The sequence below is a fragment of the Trichoplax adhaerens genome, genomic scaffold, assembly GCF_000150275.1.
Source record: "Trichoplax adhaerens TRIADscaffold_11 genomic scaffold, whole genome shotgun sequence".
Taxonomy (NCBI): Eukaryota; Metazoa; Placozoa; class Uniplacotomia; order Trichoplacea; family Trichoplacidae; genus Trichoplax; species Trichoplax adhaerens.
This window is the reverse complement of record NW_002060953.1, coordinates 1,897,707-1,919,584: the sequence shown is the minus strand read 5'-3', so window position 1 is coordinate 1,919,584 and position 21,878 is coordinate 1,897,707. Positions and strand designations below refer to the sequence as shown.

General features: G+C 31.8%; 2 protein-coding genes across 2 annotated transcripts; one reads left to right on the top strand and one right to left on the bottom strand.

Moving 5' to 3' along the window:
• Positions 1-1,198: 1,198 nt before the first annotated feature.
• Positions 1,199-2,859, bottom strand: TRIADDRAFT_59591 (uncharacterized protein; the record flags this gene model as incomplete). Its single annotated transcript, XM_002115505.1, has 3 exons — positions 1,199-1,391; positions 1,519-2,189; positions 2,674-2,859. 3 exons carry the CDS (start codon positions 2,857-2,859, stop codon positions 1,199-1,201), a joined length of 1,050 nt encoding a protein of 349 aa, XP_002115541.1.
• Positions 2,860-19,813: 16,954 nt separating this feature from the next.
• TRIADDRAFT_59590 (uncharacterized protein) lies at positions 19,814-21,752 on the top strand (the record flags this gene model as incomplete). The annotated part of the gene is made up of 3 exons (XM_002115627.1): positions 19,814-20,020; positions 20,371-21,041; positions 21,572-21,752. 3 exons carry the CDS (start codon positions 19,814-19,816, stop codon positions 21,750-21,752), a joined length of 1,059 nt encoding a protein of 352 aa, XP_002115663.1.
• Between the last annotated feature and the right edge of the window lie 126 nt (positions 21,753-21,878).

Genomic DNA, 21,878 nt, shown 5'->3' with positions numbered 1-21,878 from the left:
CCGGATATTTATAAATGTTGTTGGTAAAGTAATAAAGCTACTCGGAAAGGAATAAAATGTAGACAGTGTTATTTTGAAGTATTCTTATGTTCAGATAGTTGAATATCCTGAAACAGTAACTGATATGATGATGGCGTAGAATATCCATACAACTGGAAATTATCACTATAAGTTAGTAATGATAGATAGTTATTCTAGCAAAAGGATCAACTCATGCGATATACGGAGCAAATTAATCAGGCTATCGTTTTCCGGGTGTTCAAAGATTTGTAATTCGCACCTATACTAATCTTCCTATGATAAACTACTAGTTTCTCATGCAATAGCTAATCCTATAGATATTTTTATTCTCCCTTAGTTCATGAATATTTCTCTCACGTTTTAGACTATGCTATACTGTTCGCATTGAACGATAATGGAAACTAGCATATAAGTAGCACATTTTGTTAAATAAGAGTAGAGTATGGAAGTCTACAATATTCCTTGCTCATCCAATGCCCTTTAAAATCAGATAGAAGTTGTCTATGTCATTTATTCATCTATCAATACATCAGACTATTACGTTAAGTAAGTCACTAATAGGAAATTAATAAATAAGATTCATCCATTAAGATATGTCTACATCTTATAGCTATTAATATAATAGATATCTTGTCAATTAATGCATTTGCAGAAGCCAAGAAAATGCTATCATAGCGACTGTCAAGAGTATTAATTTAACTAAGGGCAAACGCAAAGTAAATTCGATATAAAACAGAATCTATTTCAATATTCAAAGATATGATTTAAGTGCATTTAGAGTAAACATTTACTTTTTTTAAATAACTTTACTTTAATTTAGTTCAAAATTATTCTCCAATAGATCAAATGTATCTGATAAAATTCACTAGATTATTTTTTTCGTAATTTTTTCCATATAGAGGAAAATTACGACAATAAGTTGACTCTAAATGGATGTCTACGACGAATTTAGATATTGATAGCTACGATTCCTAGCTGACTAATAGTGTGAACAGTTGAGTATTAGCTTAAATATTTCATGTCACATCTCAGTAGAAATAACAACGAGACCTACTCTATTTTATAAAAATACTATGCTACTTTCTCTCTCCTATATGCGATTACTTTAATTTTATCTTTTTAAGTGATGAAAAATAATTAATTCTACGCGTAAGCTGCTACACGAAAGAGCTTCCCTTTACAAAATTATATAGGTTAATAAAACGATTGTAAAATATAAAAGAAGCCATCGCAAGTTATCGCCTTCGATCGATTCTGTACCATTTGAATAAGCACATTCACTTGACATAATTTCTTTTTCGGAATTTTCGTCTGGATACGCATTGCAATCGACCGTTAAGAGTAGAAATTTTCGAATTCGATCAGGTAAGCTAAAATGTTGTCATGGAAGTGCAGGAATTAGAATGCTGTCATGATAGATATTTAAGGGTAAAGGGGAAAACTGTCAACAGCAGAAAGATTGTCAGAAAGTAGAAATTAGTTTGTCGTATCCCTTACCAGTTTAATGCCGACTGGCATTGCTGTTGCGTAATTCCACTTACAATTTTATTGTGATGGCTGCTACAAAATGGAGCACTTAAGCAATACATATTAACCCATTTATCAATGCAACGCGAATTTACGCCTTCATGACTATAGCTTCTTCGAATTAGAGCTTTGCTTTTTGATTTCTGCTCAATATTTGGAATAATCCATGTAGGAAATGTAATTTGCTTGGGTAATGGACCGCAATTTTGTAGGTTAATAGAGGTTACATTAGCTTTCTTACATACTTTTAAATCAAATGTTTGACCAGAAACTTGACAAGATTGCATCCAACTTTGATCTGTAAGACTAGTAAAAGACGATGTACACCAACGCACTTGTGCACAAGCTTGTTGAATATTTGAATAGGAAGCGGTTACAGTATCTTTAGAACATTGAGGTAGGGTTCCTTTGCAGAGCACTTCCTTCAAGCTGTACAGACAATCAGTCAACATTTGCGATTTTAGAATCTTGAAATTTTTGATAATAAACTGAAAAAGTCGAGAAGTCCTCTTGGCTATGACTGTGGGAACTTTATATTCGATCTTGCAAAAGGATCTGATGTTCTCATCAGGTAGGCTGCATGAATCGATATCGCCAGCAATCCAGACAGTGACATTTGGCTTGGCGATTTCTCTTGTTTGCTACAAAGAAACAAAGTTAAAATGAATGTATTCATGTATTGAAAATTCTGTTTTCCAGCTATTTTGGTATTTGAGATTATACGAGTTTTGAATTGCAATTCTAGTAGCTCATCTAACTATATACATTTAGTATCTTAGTTGATTTATAATTTGTCATGCAATCCTTTCATTGCTGCTAGTTACATAAAAGTGAAAGAATCAAAACTGTTTGTATGAAAAAAGAGATCTATAGAAAAGTAGAATTAAGCAGCCTGCTAATCAATTATGTATCCTAAATTATTCGTTATTGCTCTAAACATGAGCAGCTAATCTAAGAGTCAAGCAGCCTGCCCATCAATAAACTATCATAAATTATCCATCAAAGCTCTAAACTTGAGTTACCAACCTTAGAATCAAGCAGCATGCTAATCAATAAGGAATCGTAAATCATTCGTCAAGCTGTCAACATGGGTAATCAACTTTTAAGGTTGAGACTCAATCTTACCTCTAAAGAGCGTTTTTCCATGGTAAAATTAGAAGCGACTGGTTGTTGCATCATTAAATGAACTGTATTATCCAGCAAATTGAAATGACTGCTTAAGATAGTTGAGGGGTGGCCAATTTGCCCTTTAATGCTGCTGAAGAATAATGTCGCTATTAAAATAACCGCTATCCAGTTTTGCGAAGCCATTCCGAAAGACAATCTAAAATTGAATGGCATTGATTTTTATTTAATAGTTATAATGAATATGGAATATAAATTGACAAGCATCACCCTGCAAATTATCTGGACTTGTTCCCTTAGAGTATTTCAATTCAAAAATATGCGAAAAAGTGAACATTCAAGGGAAAGAAAGTCATGCAGTTGAGAATAAAATCAAATATGCCCGAGATAGTGATTTTTACAACTATGCAAATATTTTTTTCCATAAATTAACAGTATAATTTAAGAATCATAAGCATCAATTGGCCATTCTAGTGCATATTATTCATTATTTTAATGGCTCGATATGAAAATTTAAGGACTCAAGATACTATCAATAGACAAGATTGCATCGAACTTAATAAGCATACTTCATTGCAACAGCGTAATCTCTCTTCAATTTCTCAAAAACCAGCGAGAGGGAAATCTGTCTTAGATTGTATCTTCCGTTTTCTAGCTAAGGATTGGATAGATTGAGGTGGGCGGATAGTTCTTCTTGTTGGATCAGCTAGAGGATGAGAACAAGCTATTAATAACTCTATCGGCAATATTTGTCTTCAATTAATAGTATCCATACTAATTGCAATTATTCTAGTCCATTAGACCAACATCGGCTAGCCCATTGGCTATGCACAATCTCATTAACAAAACAATTCTTCTGATCGACAGTATTTAAAAGCTAGCTACAGACGGTAGTGCAAGTCAATTAATTATATAAGTAGAATTAAAAACTGTATGCCCTATCGGATCGAAGAAAATGGCGTAAGCAATACTTGCAATGACTGCAATCAATTGAAATAGCGTTGACCTAGAACCAATCTACTCTAGTCATTCCTACCTCCAAACTGCTCCCCTGCAAAATCATCCAACGATTTGATTAGCTGCTAAAGTATTTATTTAAATACGATTTTTTTCAATACTCAATTCCAATTATAGTAGCTATTTATAAAAGCTCACGTTATTGAATATTATTCGAGTAATATCTATATGTATACTTAATAAATTGACAGTTATCATATTTGGTCATAGTAATAGGTGAGAATATATTCAATATTGTCGCGACTACTCCATGATGCTAATTTAGTATAGGTTGGCAATGATGCAAGAGCAACTCCATTTAATTTCTATCATGCCAATATTACGATTACGTCTATCATCATGACATCACAATAACGTCACTTAAATGGACAATAATTTGTCTTCCTGAAATTAGAACAGCATTCCTATTGGAAAATAGGAATAGGAGGGATTACGAAAATAGGAATTAACATCATAAAATCAATTAGCGAACCAATAGCAAAGGGTTTTGATGACGCCAGTTTAACGATACTCAGAAACCGGCAAATGGGAAATCAATGAAGCCATTTGGATAGTTTAGAAGAACTGACGAAATGCTTTTTCTAGCTAGGTTTGGCCTGATTTAAAATAAATGCATATTATCAATACTGGAGGCAGTAGCTAGTTAAAAATACTTGAAGAGGAGAAAAGTGTGGATAAAGATGACTGAAATTGGTTGAAAAGAGGCACTAGGAAGAAGAATGCATCGTGGAGGAGAATATTGTAGGCCATCCCTGGCTTACAGAAACATCATAGAAAATGGCGCTTCCTATTTGGATCAGTGGCTAATAAAGAAAGATTGAATATTCTGGACAGCTTGTGGCAATCGCTTATCTATACTATTACGGGTTAAAATGGGATAAAAGGACGCTTGAGGAAATCAATAACGTATTAATATTCAAATAATAGCCTTCCTGATCCAAGAGAAAAGGTAGGCAATGTACAAAGTAGTGAATTAAGAAAAGACAGAGTAGATAACTAGTACAGCAGTACTGAATGGATTGATTTCTTTTTGTAATCACTATTATCAGATTGGTAGGCATGCTATTTTGACAGCTATGTATATAAAAACAGGCTAGCACTCGTCAAAATCGATTCATCAAATTAATCGATGGTTGCTGATTAACATTCGTACACAGATTGGACAATCCGATTTTTATACGGTATTACTTTAGCATTCGGCTCTCCTAGTTTAAGAGGGAATTGAAAAAATGATTTGCTCTGGTAATTAAAATGCGTTTGTGGACCTATTAGGGTGAATAAGCTTCATTTAATGGGCTTCACATAATTTTACTTTAGCGTTCCTCTCTCTTAGTCTAGAAAGAAATTGAAAAACTCCTTTACTCCAGAGAGTGATTTGAACAGTAGAGGTGTGCATATCAACGAGGACAACTTAATTTAATGGGATTCATACAATATTAAGTTAGCATTTTGCCCGTGCTAGTCTAGAAAGACTCCTTATACTTTAGTAATTGAACGGCATAAGTTTGCATATCAAGGTGAATCAGCTTAATTTAATTGGATTCACACAATATTATGTTAGCATTCTGCTGTACTAGTCTAGAAAGACCTCTTATACTCTAATAATTAAACGGCATTAGTTTGTATATAAAGGTGAATCAGCTTAATTTAATGGGACTTACACAATGTTACGTCAACATTCTACTATCCCAGTCTAGAAAGGAATTATAAGAACTTCTTTACGCTATAGATTAATAGTATTAGTAAGCATACCAAGCGCGAATAAGCATAATTTGCAAGCTTCACAAAATATTACGTTAGCATTCTGCAATCCTAGTCCAGAAAGAAATTCAAAACTTCCTCTACCATAGAGATTAAACAGCACTAGTGGGCATATTAGTATGAGCAAGCTTAATTTAAAAGGATTAGTTTCTATCACTTGTTATTTCATCAAATAAGCGTTAACAGAGCAAGGAATATCTCATAGAATAAATTATTCATCCCTCACATAGTTATAATCGCAACGAATAAATATCATTAGCTAAGATTAGCGTATACGCATAAATCCCAAGTTACCATTCCTTATCATTTCCTTAAACGAGTATTGAACTTATTAGCTAACATTGGTGTTAAATAGCGTAGGACTCTTCCCATATTACATCAAAGAGAGTGCATGGACAAATCCAGGAATATTGTGAGGAATAATAAGTTCCTTGAGTCACGTATTTGCTATTATCTGAATTAATATTATTATCTAACATCGGGTAAATAGTCACATCCGTTTCTTTCTTTCTCGACAAACCAATATTGATAGATCAAGAAATATATTATGGAAAATGCAAGAGATGAAGCACATGACCTCAATTTATCATAAATTATAAATGAAGCATTATGAGCTGAGGTTTACTTAAAATATTCCAAGACATCGTTTCATCTTTAGAGGTAAAAAGAAAGAACTTTTTTCGCTTCTATGGGTTTTATTGAACATGTATATGCAATAATTATAATGAAGGGGAATTATCTGTATAACAATTAAAATATAAATAGTCAGTCAACATCGGGTATATTGGAGTATATTAATTTCTTGTGTGTGGAATGGCTAAAGATAAGTCAATGTATCACTATCACTAAATAAATGCAAAAACGCTTTGTTACAGTTTTTAGGTCTTATCATCATATCAATATTGATAGATTTGAACAAGTATTTATTAACACAGTAAGCGAAATGGTAAATCCAATCGTTAATATAACCTATTTAACGGTACCTTTGATAATGTTATCATTCAATTTTGAGCGGAGAATTTTATAATATCAGATCGAATCGATTACTACCCATCCATCAACGAATGAATAGCACCCTTAACATTTAATGTATAGAAATACGAAATTATGAACATATGACTCGTAATGTAAAAATACCTGTTGGAATATTTTTTCTCAGAAAACAGAGAATTTCATTGAGACCATGATAGGTTTTATCAATGCTGTGAGTTATGAGATTTTTGTAAAAGACAAGTAATACCGACATAATGACCTGTGAACATTGCTTTGAACTTTATTGCTTGATCGCGACTTCGTGAGCAATTGAGTATATGCCTTATATCATGATCATGTAATAATATAATGTCTAAAAACAGGATGCTGTCAGCATAATTTCCATTACAATATAAGAGTGTACTGAATGACTAACTTTATTTCTAATTCTTACTGAGAAACCTTAGAGAATACTACCGTGCTGTATGAATTTATGGTTGCTATATATTACTAGATACAGTACCCCCTCACTCATCCGAAATCTTAGTAGCTTAGTCGATAGTCTCCATATCTAAGAGCAACGCAACATATCATCCTTAATAACTTACTATTGTTAATGAATGAATAGCACGCATATAGCGAAGCGAAAAGCCTAAGTTCAATAGCATACGAGCATAGCTGATTAATTTCAGAAAATAACAAATATGCTTAAAGTAAAATAATTACAAAAGACGAGATAATATTACATTTATATAATTTCATTAGAGCGGTACGTAAGAGCTATAGAGTGAATAATAAAGCAAGATAAACCTCGTTAACAGATTTAAAAATACTCTCGAAGCTGAAGTAATTACTTTTATACTCGAAAATAGGCATATATTTTAGGGGGCTGATCAGGTGAAGAACATAGTTGATCTAGCCAGTGGTGGATGAAAATAAATAAAATTGTAGCAAAGAGAGCTATTGAATTATATCAGCGATGAATAGAAGTATTTACTAGAAAGTTATTTACAGTTAAGTATATTTTAGCATTGATAGACTGGAATAATATTTACATTAATCGATTGCGTAAACATGATAATAATTTATTTCATGTTCAAAGGAAATCAATGAAATGTATGTAAAGATGATCTATAGTTGAATCAAGCTAATTTTAGAGTGCAAAATCATTATTGTATCTTATGGATAGTGATTGACTTGAATATCTGCTTAAAAATACAATTAGATATTTACTGCAAGGACATTAGTCAAATATAAGATAGCCATATATGAAATATTGTCATCTAAGTAAATGAAACGGAGTTTATCTTTAGTATGATCTCTTCTTTCGGAAGATTACCAGAAGTAGCTTAAAATGCATATTCCTGTTTTTTCAACAACAGGTATACATAAGTTCATGATCTTATATAAGACGCATTAGTACATTCTGAAATAACATTGAAAGTAATGCGCCAATCATATGGTTGATATATTGCATAGCGGACAAGTGTCACAATTTCACTTCTACGGCAAGGTAACGTACAGCAAAAGTCTATAAGTAGCTACTGACTTAAACGCCCTTTTAGTTAGCGTTAAACACACACAGCAAAATACAGTCAAGATGAAACTTTTATCAGCAAAGATACATCTACAACTTTTTACCACACCACTCAACTCAAATGTTCCCGTTTCTCTAATTTGTAAACAACAACAGTATTATTATTATACCATACTAGGAGAAACATCTCGAACTGAGATGTTCCTTACATAGCTTTTCTATCAGTAAATATTTTAAATCTCTTACTCATACTTAATCTTAATCTAAGCTCGTAGGTTGTCTAATTCAACTATCATCAACTAGAACTTCAATCATCATATTGCTAACTTTCACACAATAACAATCAATATCAAATATGTAATGAACTATTACAAACAACATTCACGTTAAGGCATTACTTATCTTACCTAGTACTACAACTATGGATATTCTCTATACCAGCTACTACTGTTCTTATTAAACTATCCTAATGACAAGGCAACACCGTAAGAACAAGACATAAGTTAGATTGTAAATCTATGCTATGCTCGAATAAGCAATTTTACTGCTATATCATGGTACGTTAGAGACGATCTTTGAAGGACATTTATTTTCACCTTGGCTGCCTGATTGTACATAAAATCAAAGAAAAGGTCCTAAGAATATAGCCAAGTTATTTTAGGGAGCAAAAACTACGACCAGAGTACTTAATTAAATGATGGATTAGTAATGAGTAATGAAATATGAATAATACAGGGCTCGTCTTGTGTTTGATGACAGCCGAGGAGTTAATTATATAATATAAATTATGACACAATACTATAAGTAAATATATATAGACCTTTATTTGTTCTGCCTATGCAAGTTCGGCATGCAGTTTAGGAAATGTCCATCAAATTCCGGCTGAGAGTAATTGATAATGCACTAACATTTATTGGATAGATTATATTCATATGAATTTTAACCCTAAGTTATAATTATTAATATACTCTTGATAATTCGTGAAATTTCATTTTTAGAAATGATCAACGCATTACGCTTTCAATTATAATATATCGCTTTACTCGTAATCATAGCGTGATTAATAAATATCAGATATAAAGAAGATCCTGTCCTGTAACCTTTATCGATCACTTTTTGTTCATCAAATCCATAATAATATGGCTATTTGTTAACAATGCTATAATTTCAGGCATAACCCTCACTATTGTTATTATGGATCAATAGATCGATATCTTATAGAGAATATAGAGTCTTTTACCGAACGGCATAATTGATTTATCCTATTTTTAGGTATGTATATTTTATAAGTTAATGATTGTTGAGCAAGAATAAAGGATTATGAGAAAGAATCCAAAGCGAATTAGCGACGTCATTGCGATGGACTATGGTTGCAATACAATATCTTTGACAGCTGTATAATAGAATAAAATTGCTTTCTTCGTGCGATACTCCGATGGAAATGATATACGGTACTATCCTTCTTTCATTGGTCTTTATTATTTTATTGAGTAGAATCGGTTTGGAAAATTAATGTAAGGAATTATATATATACTCTAGTACATATTATTCTGCTTTTAATCCTCAATTAGTACTGAAACTGACTGATAAAAATTTGTAATCCTCCAGGTTGCTATAAGCATTTATCAAGATTAATATTCAAAAATCTGATTATGAATTTTCAGGTACACTGAAACTTGTAGAAATTAACGTGTTCATCCGTACAATATACGAGGCGTTTATCTCTCTCAACTTATGATAGAAAAAAAACACTTAAAACTTGATGTCAGTTTTAAAAAAGTGATTTAAATTAAATAATTTATTCTTAACCACTGTTCAACTAGTATCCATCGTTAGTGCTAATAAAGTATGGAAAAAGGTGAATAGAAATATCTTAACTAAAACTTTCAGTAGTGAGTAAATTCTTAAATTTACATGAAGTAATCCGTTCGAAAAGATTGCATGATCTATGAAAGCTAAAAAGATCTGATAGTGCATAATGTTATTATATCAGCTAGAATGTTTACTTTCGCACTTAATAGTATTAGTACAGCATATGCCATAAATATCAAAAACGATTATATAAAATAACCAATACTTTACTTATTATTAGAAATACCTACTATCTTAAACGTAAAACTTGAATCATATGATGTAATATATATTAATTTATAGTAGCTGGCATAGAACTAAAATTGCAAAATCAATATCTTGCTTTATTATTATCGGTTAATTTTAATTAGTATTTTGCTATTTAGAATTGATTTTTTTATACTTCGCGTAACCACCATTTTTATAAATAAATCAAAAAAGCTCACGCATGAAATTTATAGAAATAAATATACAAATATCTCAAGATGGCTACACTCGGTTTAACTGCTCTTGTGAAAGTCAAATTGATTCATGCTGTTATATAGCAATAAAATATACGCAATATAAATAGAGAAAATGGAAGAAAAGAATCAATCTTTAGATGTGGATAATGTATGCATTTACCTCAAAATCAATCGAAAGGAAACGTTACAATGTCGGAGCCTATGCTATTATTTGCATCATCAAACAATTTCTGAATTCGCCTGTACGCATAAAGGAGCATACAGTATTTATATGAAAAGTATAATAGGAGGAAATATGAATGCAAACAGTCGTTTGTTATTAGTAGGGACTTCCAAAAATTTCATTCGGTTAAAAACAAGAAATGAGTCCTTTAATTCAGATTCCAAAATTAATGATATCATTCGTAACAAGCTACTTAAGAACGATGCATTTAATTTATGATCCAGTTTAAAATATGAATTTCCCATGTCGATTAAATCGACGTTGTTTAGCACTACTCGTATGCTGAACAGAGCTTCTTAACGCAATCTATCGTTATTAGCGATGACTAGTAACAACATCAAATCTATTACTTTGAAACATCTCGATAAGATATATCATCACTTCGAACTGGTCCGCAGGAAATATGTAAATTATAACTTGAAAGCATAGATTATTTTAACGCTATCTTGGCTAGTTTAACAGTTGTATTATTGAAATTTACTAGATTTTATGACACGGTATTGTAAATGAATGTAAAGATATTAATCAGTTATCGTTGTAGCATAATACCTAATAGAAAGTATGCCAAATTGATCGAGTTTTAAATAAGAAAGATTATTTGTTTAATGTCGATGCGTGCATAAGTATTGAATTGTCGGATTATTCAAGAAAGAAATTAGCTTTATTTATGACACCTGAATTTGTGTACATTAAGCTTAACTTTGTAAAGATTTTATCATTACTAATTAATCATAAGTAGCTATTGAGATCATACTCAATCGAACTAGCATATACTTAGAAGATATTTCATTACACTTGAAACTAGCTAACGGAAATTTATCAGAACTCCAATTATCAAATCATAGAAAGCACCTAGGACGATATCATCAGTTGAAAATCTATTTCTAGGTTAAAACATCTTACTACATGACATTTGTCAGCCTATACTAGACATTATTATTTTTGTCCTCGTAGGACATACAAAATAGAAATCAATCCATGAATGAATTGTGTTTCTACAAGCAAGAATATGTGTTGCTGATACGTATTATCTTTAAATAACCTCTAATACAATATAACAGATTATTAGAATATCATAGCAGTAGCTATTCAAATAAGATCGTTCATGATGCATCCCCAGAATATTATTTCAGTTCGTAATTGATAATTGCTTTCTTATCCTACGACCTGTAATCTAGTTTAGCCAAATTGGTCTACGTTTCAGTACGATTCTAAATCCTCCGGTAATCACTTTTACATTTGGGTATCGGTAATAACTTATAATTTAGTTTCATAATTAAATATTTAGTAAGCGGTACATTTTAGTTGACAATCAGAAAATTTTTCATATCCTGCTATATTGTAGGCAAATTAGTATTAATCTTCCCAATAGATCCACACGTATGGTATAACATATGCGCTACTACACCAGTGGAATAACTTTTATCTGTCATATAGATACTTATAGTATAGTTTCCGTGATTACTTGTTTGGTTATTATCACATTTAACGTGCTTAAATAATCCAAATTTAGTTATACTGTTACAGATCAACTTCAAGTCCGATAATGAGTAGCAAACAGTATTACTCGTATGATCAAAAAAATTCTACTCACTCATCCTTATTTTAATCCAGACTTACCTAAAGTAAATAAGAAATCCGTTTTTCACGTTCGAATTGGGTATATATCAACTTTAGAGATAACGTCTTCAATTCACGATACAACGGAAATAAGTGGTAGGCTGTGGTGAATTGTTGAATTTATTGCGATACACCAAATACTATAAATAGTTTTAGCATGATAAATGGCATAGGCGAAACGAAGACACTATTGTATTGGAGCAAAATAAAGGAACTAATAAATCGCTAGCACTCGGATAGAGTCCGATTTAGGGATGCCATGACATGATAAATTACGGTAAATAATGATAACAATAGTAAAGCAGAAGCTATGCCTTTGGCATTTATTTCAACAGCACCTGTGATTAGTTTTATTAGTGTCAGTATTTAAAATCATAATACTCGTTTATCTTTCGTTTATTAAGCTATTAATTAGACAATGGATGCCTTAGGATGATATAATCAAGGAATATAACCATGTGACTATAAGCAATTTTATGTCTTGAAGATATCTTTCTTCTACAATTTGAAAGATTAAGCATTTGTCACTGTCTTACGTAAAATTGATCTCGCCGACAAGTAACGCATTCCATGATATGAATAGAAATGTATTTTAGTTCTATAATTATTCTTTCATGTCCTCGTTTAATTGATTTAATTATATTAATTTCGGTTTTCAATATGATTGTACGATATTTGTTGACGTAATTGCAATATCGGGCGGCAGAAAAATGATTGATTCTGTCGCAGAATGATTACTGTTGGATAAAATCGGATACAGTAACTATGTTTAATGTAATTTCAGATTAAGAGAACCAATTGAAAGTTATTCTTGATATATTGCCCGCTTCCTTTATCTTTAATTGCCTATAGGTCTTATAGATCACTTGTCGAATAAGATGATGCCTAGCTGTAGGCATTGACCACTATTTCAGCGTAATTAATGGTATAATATATCGTCTGAAATAATCAGCAAGGATAATACCGGTTTACTTTCAATATTAAAAAGGAAAAAATGAAGCAAGCTAGCTAAATGCAAGGACAAGATGACGACAAGATTGTTAGCTAAAGACCGATGGAAATAACAGCCAATAGCCTAAAACCATTTATGGCTAAATTACATAATTATAAAGAGGTAAACTAATATTGAAATTCATCTAAATATATTCTTGAATTAAATCAAATATTCTTATAGATTATTTACCAAGACGAAACGAATTATTGCCGAAAAAATTACATTTAATGATGGCGTTAATATAGAATTTTATTGAATAAAATGAGGTTTACTAGAATTTTAAATCTCTTCTTTTCAAAGGTGTACTTCCATTTAAAATTGATAATTCTATAGAATACAAATACCTGGCAATTCTATTTTGTGTAAAGAAGGTAATACATAGAAAATGATGAATAAAAAGTATATAATAAAATTTACAAAAATATTTTTACAAGTATTTACCGAGGATAATTATAAGACGTCGTCAAAGAAATTGTAGTTACTTTTAGCTTAGTTGTATAACTCTGGATTGATAAAGATGATAAATATGTGTAAGTCTTATCCTTTTAATAGTTCGCTAGCCCTCTATAATTTAGTTTAAGATACAAGTATTGGACAATATTGCTTTACGTTTATAAAGCCAATATCAAAGGAACCTAATAAATAGAGATCACTTTAAAATCTATTCAAATAGGATACAAATATTGGACAATTCAGCTTCATGTCAATAAAGGCAATGCCTAAAGGAAGTTTATCAATAGAAGAAAGAAGAAACTTAATAACGAAGCAAATGACAGGATTTCAAGGATTACGAAGAGAGTTGTCTTCCAAGACTGTAATCTATCCTTAACAATATAAAAATGAAGATTTTAATGAATATAGTAACAGGACTAGCTATTGATTGAATTTCTGAAGCGCTATGCCACACAGCGATACGATAAAGCCAATGGAACTATTTTATTAACAACAACAGTAGTCAGGAATGGCCTTTTATTTTCTCGTGCCATCCAATATAGAACTTAAAATATATGAAGCAAATTAGATGCTCTTAGTTAATATAACAGTAGACAGAAACATTGTCTTGGTTTTATACGCCACTAGTCTGGAAACCAATAAAGGATAACTATATACTGTCTATAAATGGTTAATTACAGAAATATATAGGGTTGCCTATATTAGTTATTTTTAAAATCGTTGATTTGAAAACGATGCGGAAGCAATTCCTTGATAATAGCACTCCCCCCCCCCGTTAATTGAGGATGGACAAATTTTCTTGATTTCAATCTTACAATTAACATTTATGATCTCGTTATACAGTATTCTATTTACTCTTTAAAAGTGACAAATTTTTTTCATACAATTGACAGTGATCGTCCCATTATGCTATATTCTATTTACGCTTTAAAAGTGAGAAATTTTCCGCATGGAATCGATAGTGATCGTCCATTATGCAATATTCTGTTTACGCCTTAAAAGTGAGAATTCATCCCTTATTTTCTTAATCAATACTTTAAATTCGCAAGGCAACGAATTTTCTAACTTATATTCGTATTCTTCTTTGAAGATATGCAAAATAAGAGTTTCTACTGGAATTTTTTTGCGTAACATCAATGGACTAAAAGCAGAGGGTAATAAATTTTTTAAAGCTGATCTTAACCCTTCAAATGCAAGTATTTCCTTCATTTTTATTATTATCTATCAAATTTAATCGTTCCTTTTACCTTTATATCGACTCATTATACCAGCTATGCTATTAAAAATATGAATTGATAAAGTATCCTTAAATATAGACTCTATTCTTAAAATAAAAAATGATTGTCACTTATTCACCTTACCTTAATTAGATTATTTGCGCAGATTTCGAATATAATTCCAGCGCACGAATACAAACTACAAAGACTTCACTCTTATATCATTGTGATTATTTGTATTTTTAAACGGTTACTGTTCTCAATTAAGTAGGTGAATGTGGTGGTTAAAAAACTATACTTACAGGGTAGCCCTTACTTGAAAATAATTACATTCCAGTTATTATAGTTAATCGCGAGAATTAATATCGATTTAATAGCAGTTTGTCTCGTATCATCTGAAGTACATTATAGCTATTGTTAATGATGTATTAAGCTACCTATATTATTACCTAATTTATCTCTGACATAAATTATTCTACCCCATATTGCCTATTTAACTTAGATTTATAACAGCAATTATTTACTAAATCACTCATTTCTTATTACAACGAAGGGGCCCTCATCTATACCATCAAGAGCTTATAGTTTAGATAGCTATATTTAATTAATATGTAACATACTGATAATGCTCACATTCTAATCTAGCGAGCTATGGTGTACGAGCGATGGCATTTTCTGAGATCGTAAGAACCAATTTAAATTAGGAAATGTCATCAGCAAAGAATTTGTTTCCAACATATAATAAGTTTTATTATTCTACACCATGTCATTATGTAGGTTTTTATCGTTTACATTATCAAAGCAGATATTTATGTCTATTTATATCTATATAGTTACTATAGCTCGTTGTCGATCAATTTTCACCTGTGCATGTATTCAAATCATAAGGTAAGATCTAGAATGATAAAAATGCAGTTTAAATACAGGAATTCATTATCGTTTTTAGATTATTCAAGAACGACAGTACTAGAAGAATATGAATTGACAATAAATGAATATCATTCAATATCGCTGAAACACCAAACACAATCATCATTTACGAGTATCTCAAATTAAATTTAATACTCTTTAGCATCGATTACCTTATTTTATAATTGTTTGAATTGGATCAAATAACTATAGCATTAACAACTATTATCGAAAGCTATTTGCTAGAATCATGGACCATCACTTTTAGAACGAAAAGCCCTACGACTAGGTTTCTAAACGTTAATGGAAAGATATCTGAATATAGGATGATATCAGCTAAATGTTTAAAATATACGATATTATGATATTGCTAGTCAATTTGTAGCAAAGCCAGTCGTTGAGAATGACGGGATTGAGGTTATATATTCCTTTCTTTTTCCGGAGGTTGAAGCAGTTCAGTCCAAACTATATCGAGATATACTCGCACTCTTTTAGAAAGAACTGGTAATCTTGCAACTACGGTATGTTTCCATACTTTAAAGGAAAGATATCTAAAAATAGAATACTATTTGCTGTATGTTCAAAGTATGAAACGTTATAAAGGCTGCTAATTCCTTTATAGTTAAGCCAGTGGTAGAGAATCAGATGCATAGCTAAGATTAAGAGAAACATATTTCTTCCTTTTTGGGAAGGTTTTAGTTTACTAATCCTTGATCATATTGAGATACAGTCTACTCGAAGAAACGGTATAAAATACCATCAGACTCGCTGTTTGTACAACATTTCACAAATCGGTATGAGAAAGTTATGATGAACAAGTTAGGCCAAAAACCGTGATAAAATCATAGCTGTATATTATGCTGGTTTTTTTTCAGAATGCATAACATTATGAAAATCGGTCTTGGATAATTGCATATCATGCCGTACCACACTGTCGTTAAATTTTCCAAGTTTCAAGATATTTATTAAACTTGAAAGGATTGACGGTATTAAAATAGACCATAATATGAATTTGTCTAAACTTGATCCTTGTCAACTTTGTGCTTTCTTAATCGGCTTCCTCTTACTAAAAATATTGGTTTATAGGGCTACGGGTAGATTGGGACTTTTATCGATGGCATACATTATAAATTCACCTTCATAAACTCCAAAATTTGCTGATAGGATGCAAAGCAAGAAATGTTTCTTGGTATGTCTTATGTACTCTTGCAACATATCAGGTTCGACTTTCAAAATTATACGAATCCGTAATTACTTTGACAATTTTAATACATACCACTAAGGTTTGGGAAATGAATCAAGAAAAGTTACTTATTAAGTGTTCTAATCGATTATGCAATCGTAGATCTAATAGCATGTATGGGTTTTATAATAGTTATAATGAAGTTATTCTGCTACTAACTGTGCAGACTGTGTCTAACAAAGATAGGTATTTAAATAGAAAGGAAGTGCTAAATAAGAGGAGAAAACTAGCTTTATTTTGATCTTGGATTAATAACAATAAGTGCTTGAATCAGCCTATACTAGTAGTAGTTAAAGTATAATTTTATTGATAAAAGAAGTTGTATTAGCTTTCTTTTTATTTTGCTACAACAAGAATGATAGATGATCTAGACTACTATGTTATATCTTGCTGTTTTGAATATTCGTTATTGCAGAGTGTTCCAGGTCTTTATCAGAGGCCACGGTATCCTACTTTAGTCTCCTCCTAAATATTATATATTAGTATGTAGTTCTAGCTACAAATCGATTTCGCCAAACAAGTAAAGTTACGAAAGCAATGTACTGCGTCCGCATAAAGTTGTAATTATGACGAAAACACGAATAAAAGCATCACCATATGATTTTTAGGTAAGCAGTATGATTGAGTTTGTTCACAGTTCGATACTGTATTTACTTGCACTTTATGGCAGTTTTACGGTAATGTGTTTAAATAATCATTAAATATCCATATAAAATACTAAAAGATAATACTGGATATCCGATAATTTCTTGTAGCACCTTGCATATGTGGATAGGAAGAAACATATGGTATATGCATTTTATTGTAATTGCAACTTATTAGAAATTATCTTTATTTCGAATTGACTGACCGATAGATTTATTTCAATTCTTGTACCAGTAGAGTTTGGAGCATTAATAGCGAAAACAAGTTTAATTTTTCTCACCCAAAAGTAAGTATATCAAGTAAATTAAGATAGTGATAGCTGCTGTCTAATTGGTGTCGCTTGTGACTACAACATACTTATTTTGCGTACAACTAACGAAACTATTAATGGAATTTATTATGCAAAGTTGCCACAGAATTGCCTATGACCCTTGAATAAGGATATTTGTATAGTTGTTCTTATTCATGTAATAACTTGATCGTTTAACACAAAGCATTAGTTGAAATACGATTGGAATAATGGTTTTAGTCGGTGCAAAATTGAAACTTTTCCAAGCTATTTATTCAGCACTTCGAACTCTTACTCAATAGTACATACATTGTAAAATTCAGTTGGAACTGCATTTTAGCATTGACTAGTAAGAGCTTATAGCTGTTCATGCTGATAAATAGAAGAAATATTTCTACTATGTTATCGTATTTCCCACGTTACCCCTACTGAACATGTTTGATAGTTGAAGTATTATAGAGAAGTAAATAGATAAAAGAAAGTTGAAGTATTTGAATAAGCCATCACTCGTAAATTACTTTTTTGCTTAGCATAGTTAAGACAGTTCTTAAAATAATATAGGCACGTAACTTGATCGGGTGTATCAATGCCATAGTTAATTTACGAATTGAATTTTGTTTTCTGTTAGTTTGATCAAATGTTGTTACTTAAGAATTTCAGAAGTCCGCTGTTGCTTCTATGACTTCGAGCTAATACCATCAGGCAAATATACTTGTAAAGTTTTCTATTTTGACTTTTTGCTAGAAGAATTTCGTTACCTAGTTAGAATATCGTGTTCGATTTTATGCTATGAGTTTAGTACGGCCATTTCAGAAATTTATCTACATTCTGCTTTGCTTCGTGTTTGATAGTATAAAGTGATGTCACTAATGATCGCATTTTAAAACAGTAAATCCTGCACATGAAGTTATTGCAACTCTTACTTGAGAAACATGGACTTAGCTCTGTATGCTAACTGCTTCGCTTAGTATTAAAATGAAGGACTAAGACTTAAAAATGTCTTTTTTAAGTACGACCTTGTCCTATAAACTTTTAAATAGGGGATTTAAACTAGCTTCAAATTACCCTGAAATACTACCCTTTGGCTTCGCTAATTCTGCTATTGCGGCCTTTGAACTTACAGATGACGATAACTTTCGGCTTAACATTATCTGCTAATTTACATCTATAGCTATGAATTTCCTGTTATAACCTACTAGTCCTGTAGCAATATTTGCCGTGTTTCGTCTGAATTTATTGTAGTCCAAGCGCTTGAATGCACTTTATGAAACCTTAAGTAAAGTGCGCTTAGCATGCATGCCTTACAGTGTAGATGTAAGTCTCTCCATAGATATCTTTGAATTCATACATTGTGCATTTAAATTAGTAGACCTTTCACTCATTGCATGTTCATCATCGCTATTAATGATAAAATATATACAAGAAAGTAAGAATAAAAGTGGATAGTTGCTTGTACTTCTATAACCTATCAGTAATTTATTTCAGTTCAAATGCTGTTATGCAATGCACTTAATACTGCCTTCAGTAAATCGCAGATAGCATGTATGCATTGCAGTGTGAATGCAAGTCTTTCCATAGACATATTTGAATTCATACCTTATACAATTGTAATGCTGGTAAAAAAGCACGAGTATATACAGGAGTAAAAATAAAAGTGAACGGATGCTTTTACTTTTATTGCAGTCCAACCGCTAGTATGCTTATTATAACCTTGAGTAAGGCGGACATGGCATGCATTTCAGAGTAGATGCAAGTCTTTCCATAGATACATTTAAATTCATCTATGATGCTTTCATATTAATGCTTGAGCACTCTCTCTGTCGATATTTAAGGTTTTAATGCACACATTTATTTTGTTTTATAATTTACGCGTTGATCCTCAATTGAATCAATTTATGGAATGCTATAATAACAAAGTTATTACTTCATTGACAAAGGAAAAACCATGGTAGGCTCGACATCGATCATCTTGTTAGTTGGGATTGCAATAAGTATGTGTGTAGTCGATGGAGGCCATTCTAGCCATCTTAGCGCGTTAAGTGGTCATCATGGACTGCTTCAAGAAATTATCGATATTATCAAGCAAGACTCAGGCAAAGTAGCATCAGAGGAAATTGCCTATAAGAACCCGTATGAAAGCTTTCATATTATAGTAAGATTAACGTAGTAGTAACCGCACGTATGATTGGTGACTACTTTATGATCGACTGCAATATGGGCACTAAACTATGCTCGACCTGAAAATCTCATTGTAGTCATTCAAATAAATGTTGTTGAAGGCTTCAGTATATTATATTTACTCTCAGTTTTACTTTAAAACTACTTTATCTGTTGCGATGGTAATTAAATGAAAGTTGCAACTGGTTTGTACAGTAGTATAAATTGCCATAGGAAGCAAAATTTAAAGTTTGAGAAATATTGAAAGGATTGCTTGGAAAGACATTGCTTAATCAAAGGCATTTCTATCCATTTTAATATTTTATTTTTACATATCTATTTCAGCAACGTCGGGCAGCTTCACCAGGTTCCGTGACTGTTTGGGTTGAAGGAGATGTTAATCAGTGCGTTAAACCTAGTGCAAGCATTATGTCATTTTGCGATGTCAATTATCTGGTTCCGGCTACGATCATCAAGAGAACGACCAAAACTTTACATTTCATCATTAGCAACTTTAACATTTTGCAACGACAACTTTCCACTACATGCCAAAATTCTTTAAAAGATGTCTTATGTAAGGGAACATTGCCAAAGTGTTCTTCGGATACCAAATCGGCTACCTATCTGGATTTTAGTCGTTCCTGTAGTGGCTTAAAAACATGCGGTAGTAAATTAGTCAATGTTAATGGTTTAAATACGCAAGCGATATGCCAATCTACTGGTCAACAGTTTACTTTATCAACCTGCGTCAAATCATCTCTGGCTAGCATTAATTCCATGTATTGCGGCCCATTGCCAAAGGATATTGCATTTCCGTCGTGGGTTGTACCTAATTTGTATCAACAAAGTGCGATTATTGCCTCAATGAAATCGAGCTATGCTGCCGCTGGTGTTTCTGCCTTTTGCAGTGACAAATGGATCAAGATGTCGTGTACTACCATCCCTTTCTGTAGCACTGATCGCCGAAAAATTGTTAGCAGTGTAACTAAGCAACAATGTCAAAGTGCTATATCCTGGTAAGTAATGCAGAATGCTTTTGCTATATTACTTTTAATTTGTTGAATGAAATACTTTGCATCTAAGGCGTTGTATTGCTGTCCTGAATCAAGCGTGATTGTTGGCAATTCTAGTTTCGTAGTATTTCCGTAGTTAATTGAGGAAGATACGCTCATGAAAAGTTGATTTTAAGTAAAATGAAATGATGCATCATTTCATGCCATTTGTTCACTCTAATTTTATTATTTTAACGCCACCTTTGCCGGCGTTCTGTAAGCAGAAGATGTTCGTTTTATCTATTTGTTAGCGAACACTTTTAGATTCTAACTCGATCACACTTTCAAGCTTAGACAGAATAGAATTCTATCTTTAAACTTTAGCATTATGTGACATAATGCACGTATTCAATTGCTCTAGGTAGACAGTATGCGATAACGTCTATTATAGCTTGATGCCATTGCCATCCTTTCGCTAAAGTATACCGTATCTAAAATTAAATGCTGTTGAGATAGAAAGAAAAAGTTAACGTTACATTTTATAATATATATAGCTTACCGACTACCACTCAAAATGTTCTTGCTTTGGCTTGGGACTGCAATGCTTATCCTGATGAAAAATCTCAAAAAATGACCATGTCCGACAGTCAAGCGTATCCCAATGGTGCTTCCGGCTTAACTGTCAATATTGCATTACTATTTGTGATCTATTTCCTTTCAGCTGTGCTGCTTTAATTCCTATAATTTTCTAAGATTAAAATTTGCGCCTGGCGTTTTATAGGATCCTTTCTGCGACTAAATCGTAATCTTACTTTTGTAACTCAATGCTGTTAGTCTGTGACTAAGGGACACATTCTGCAA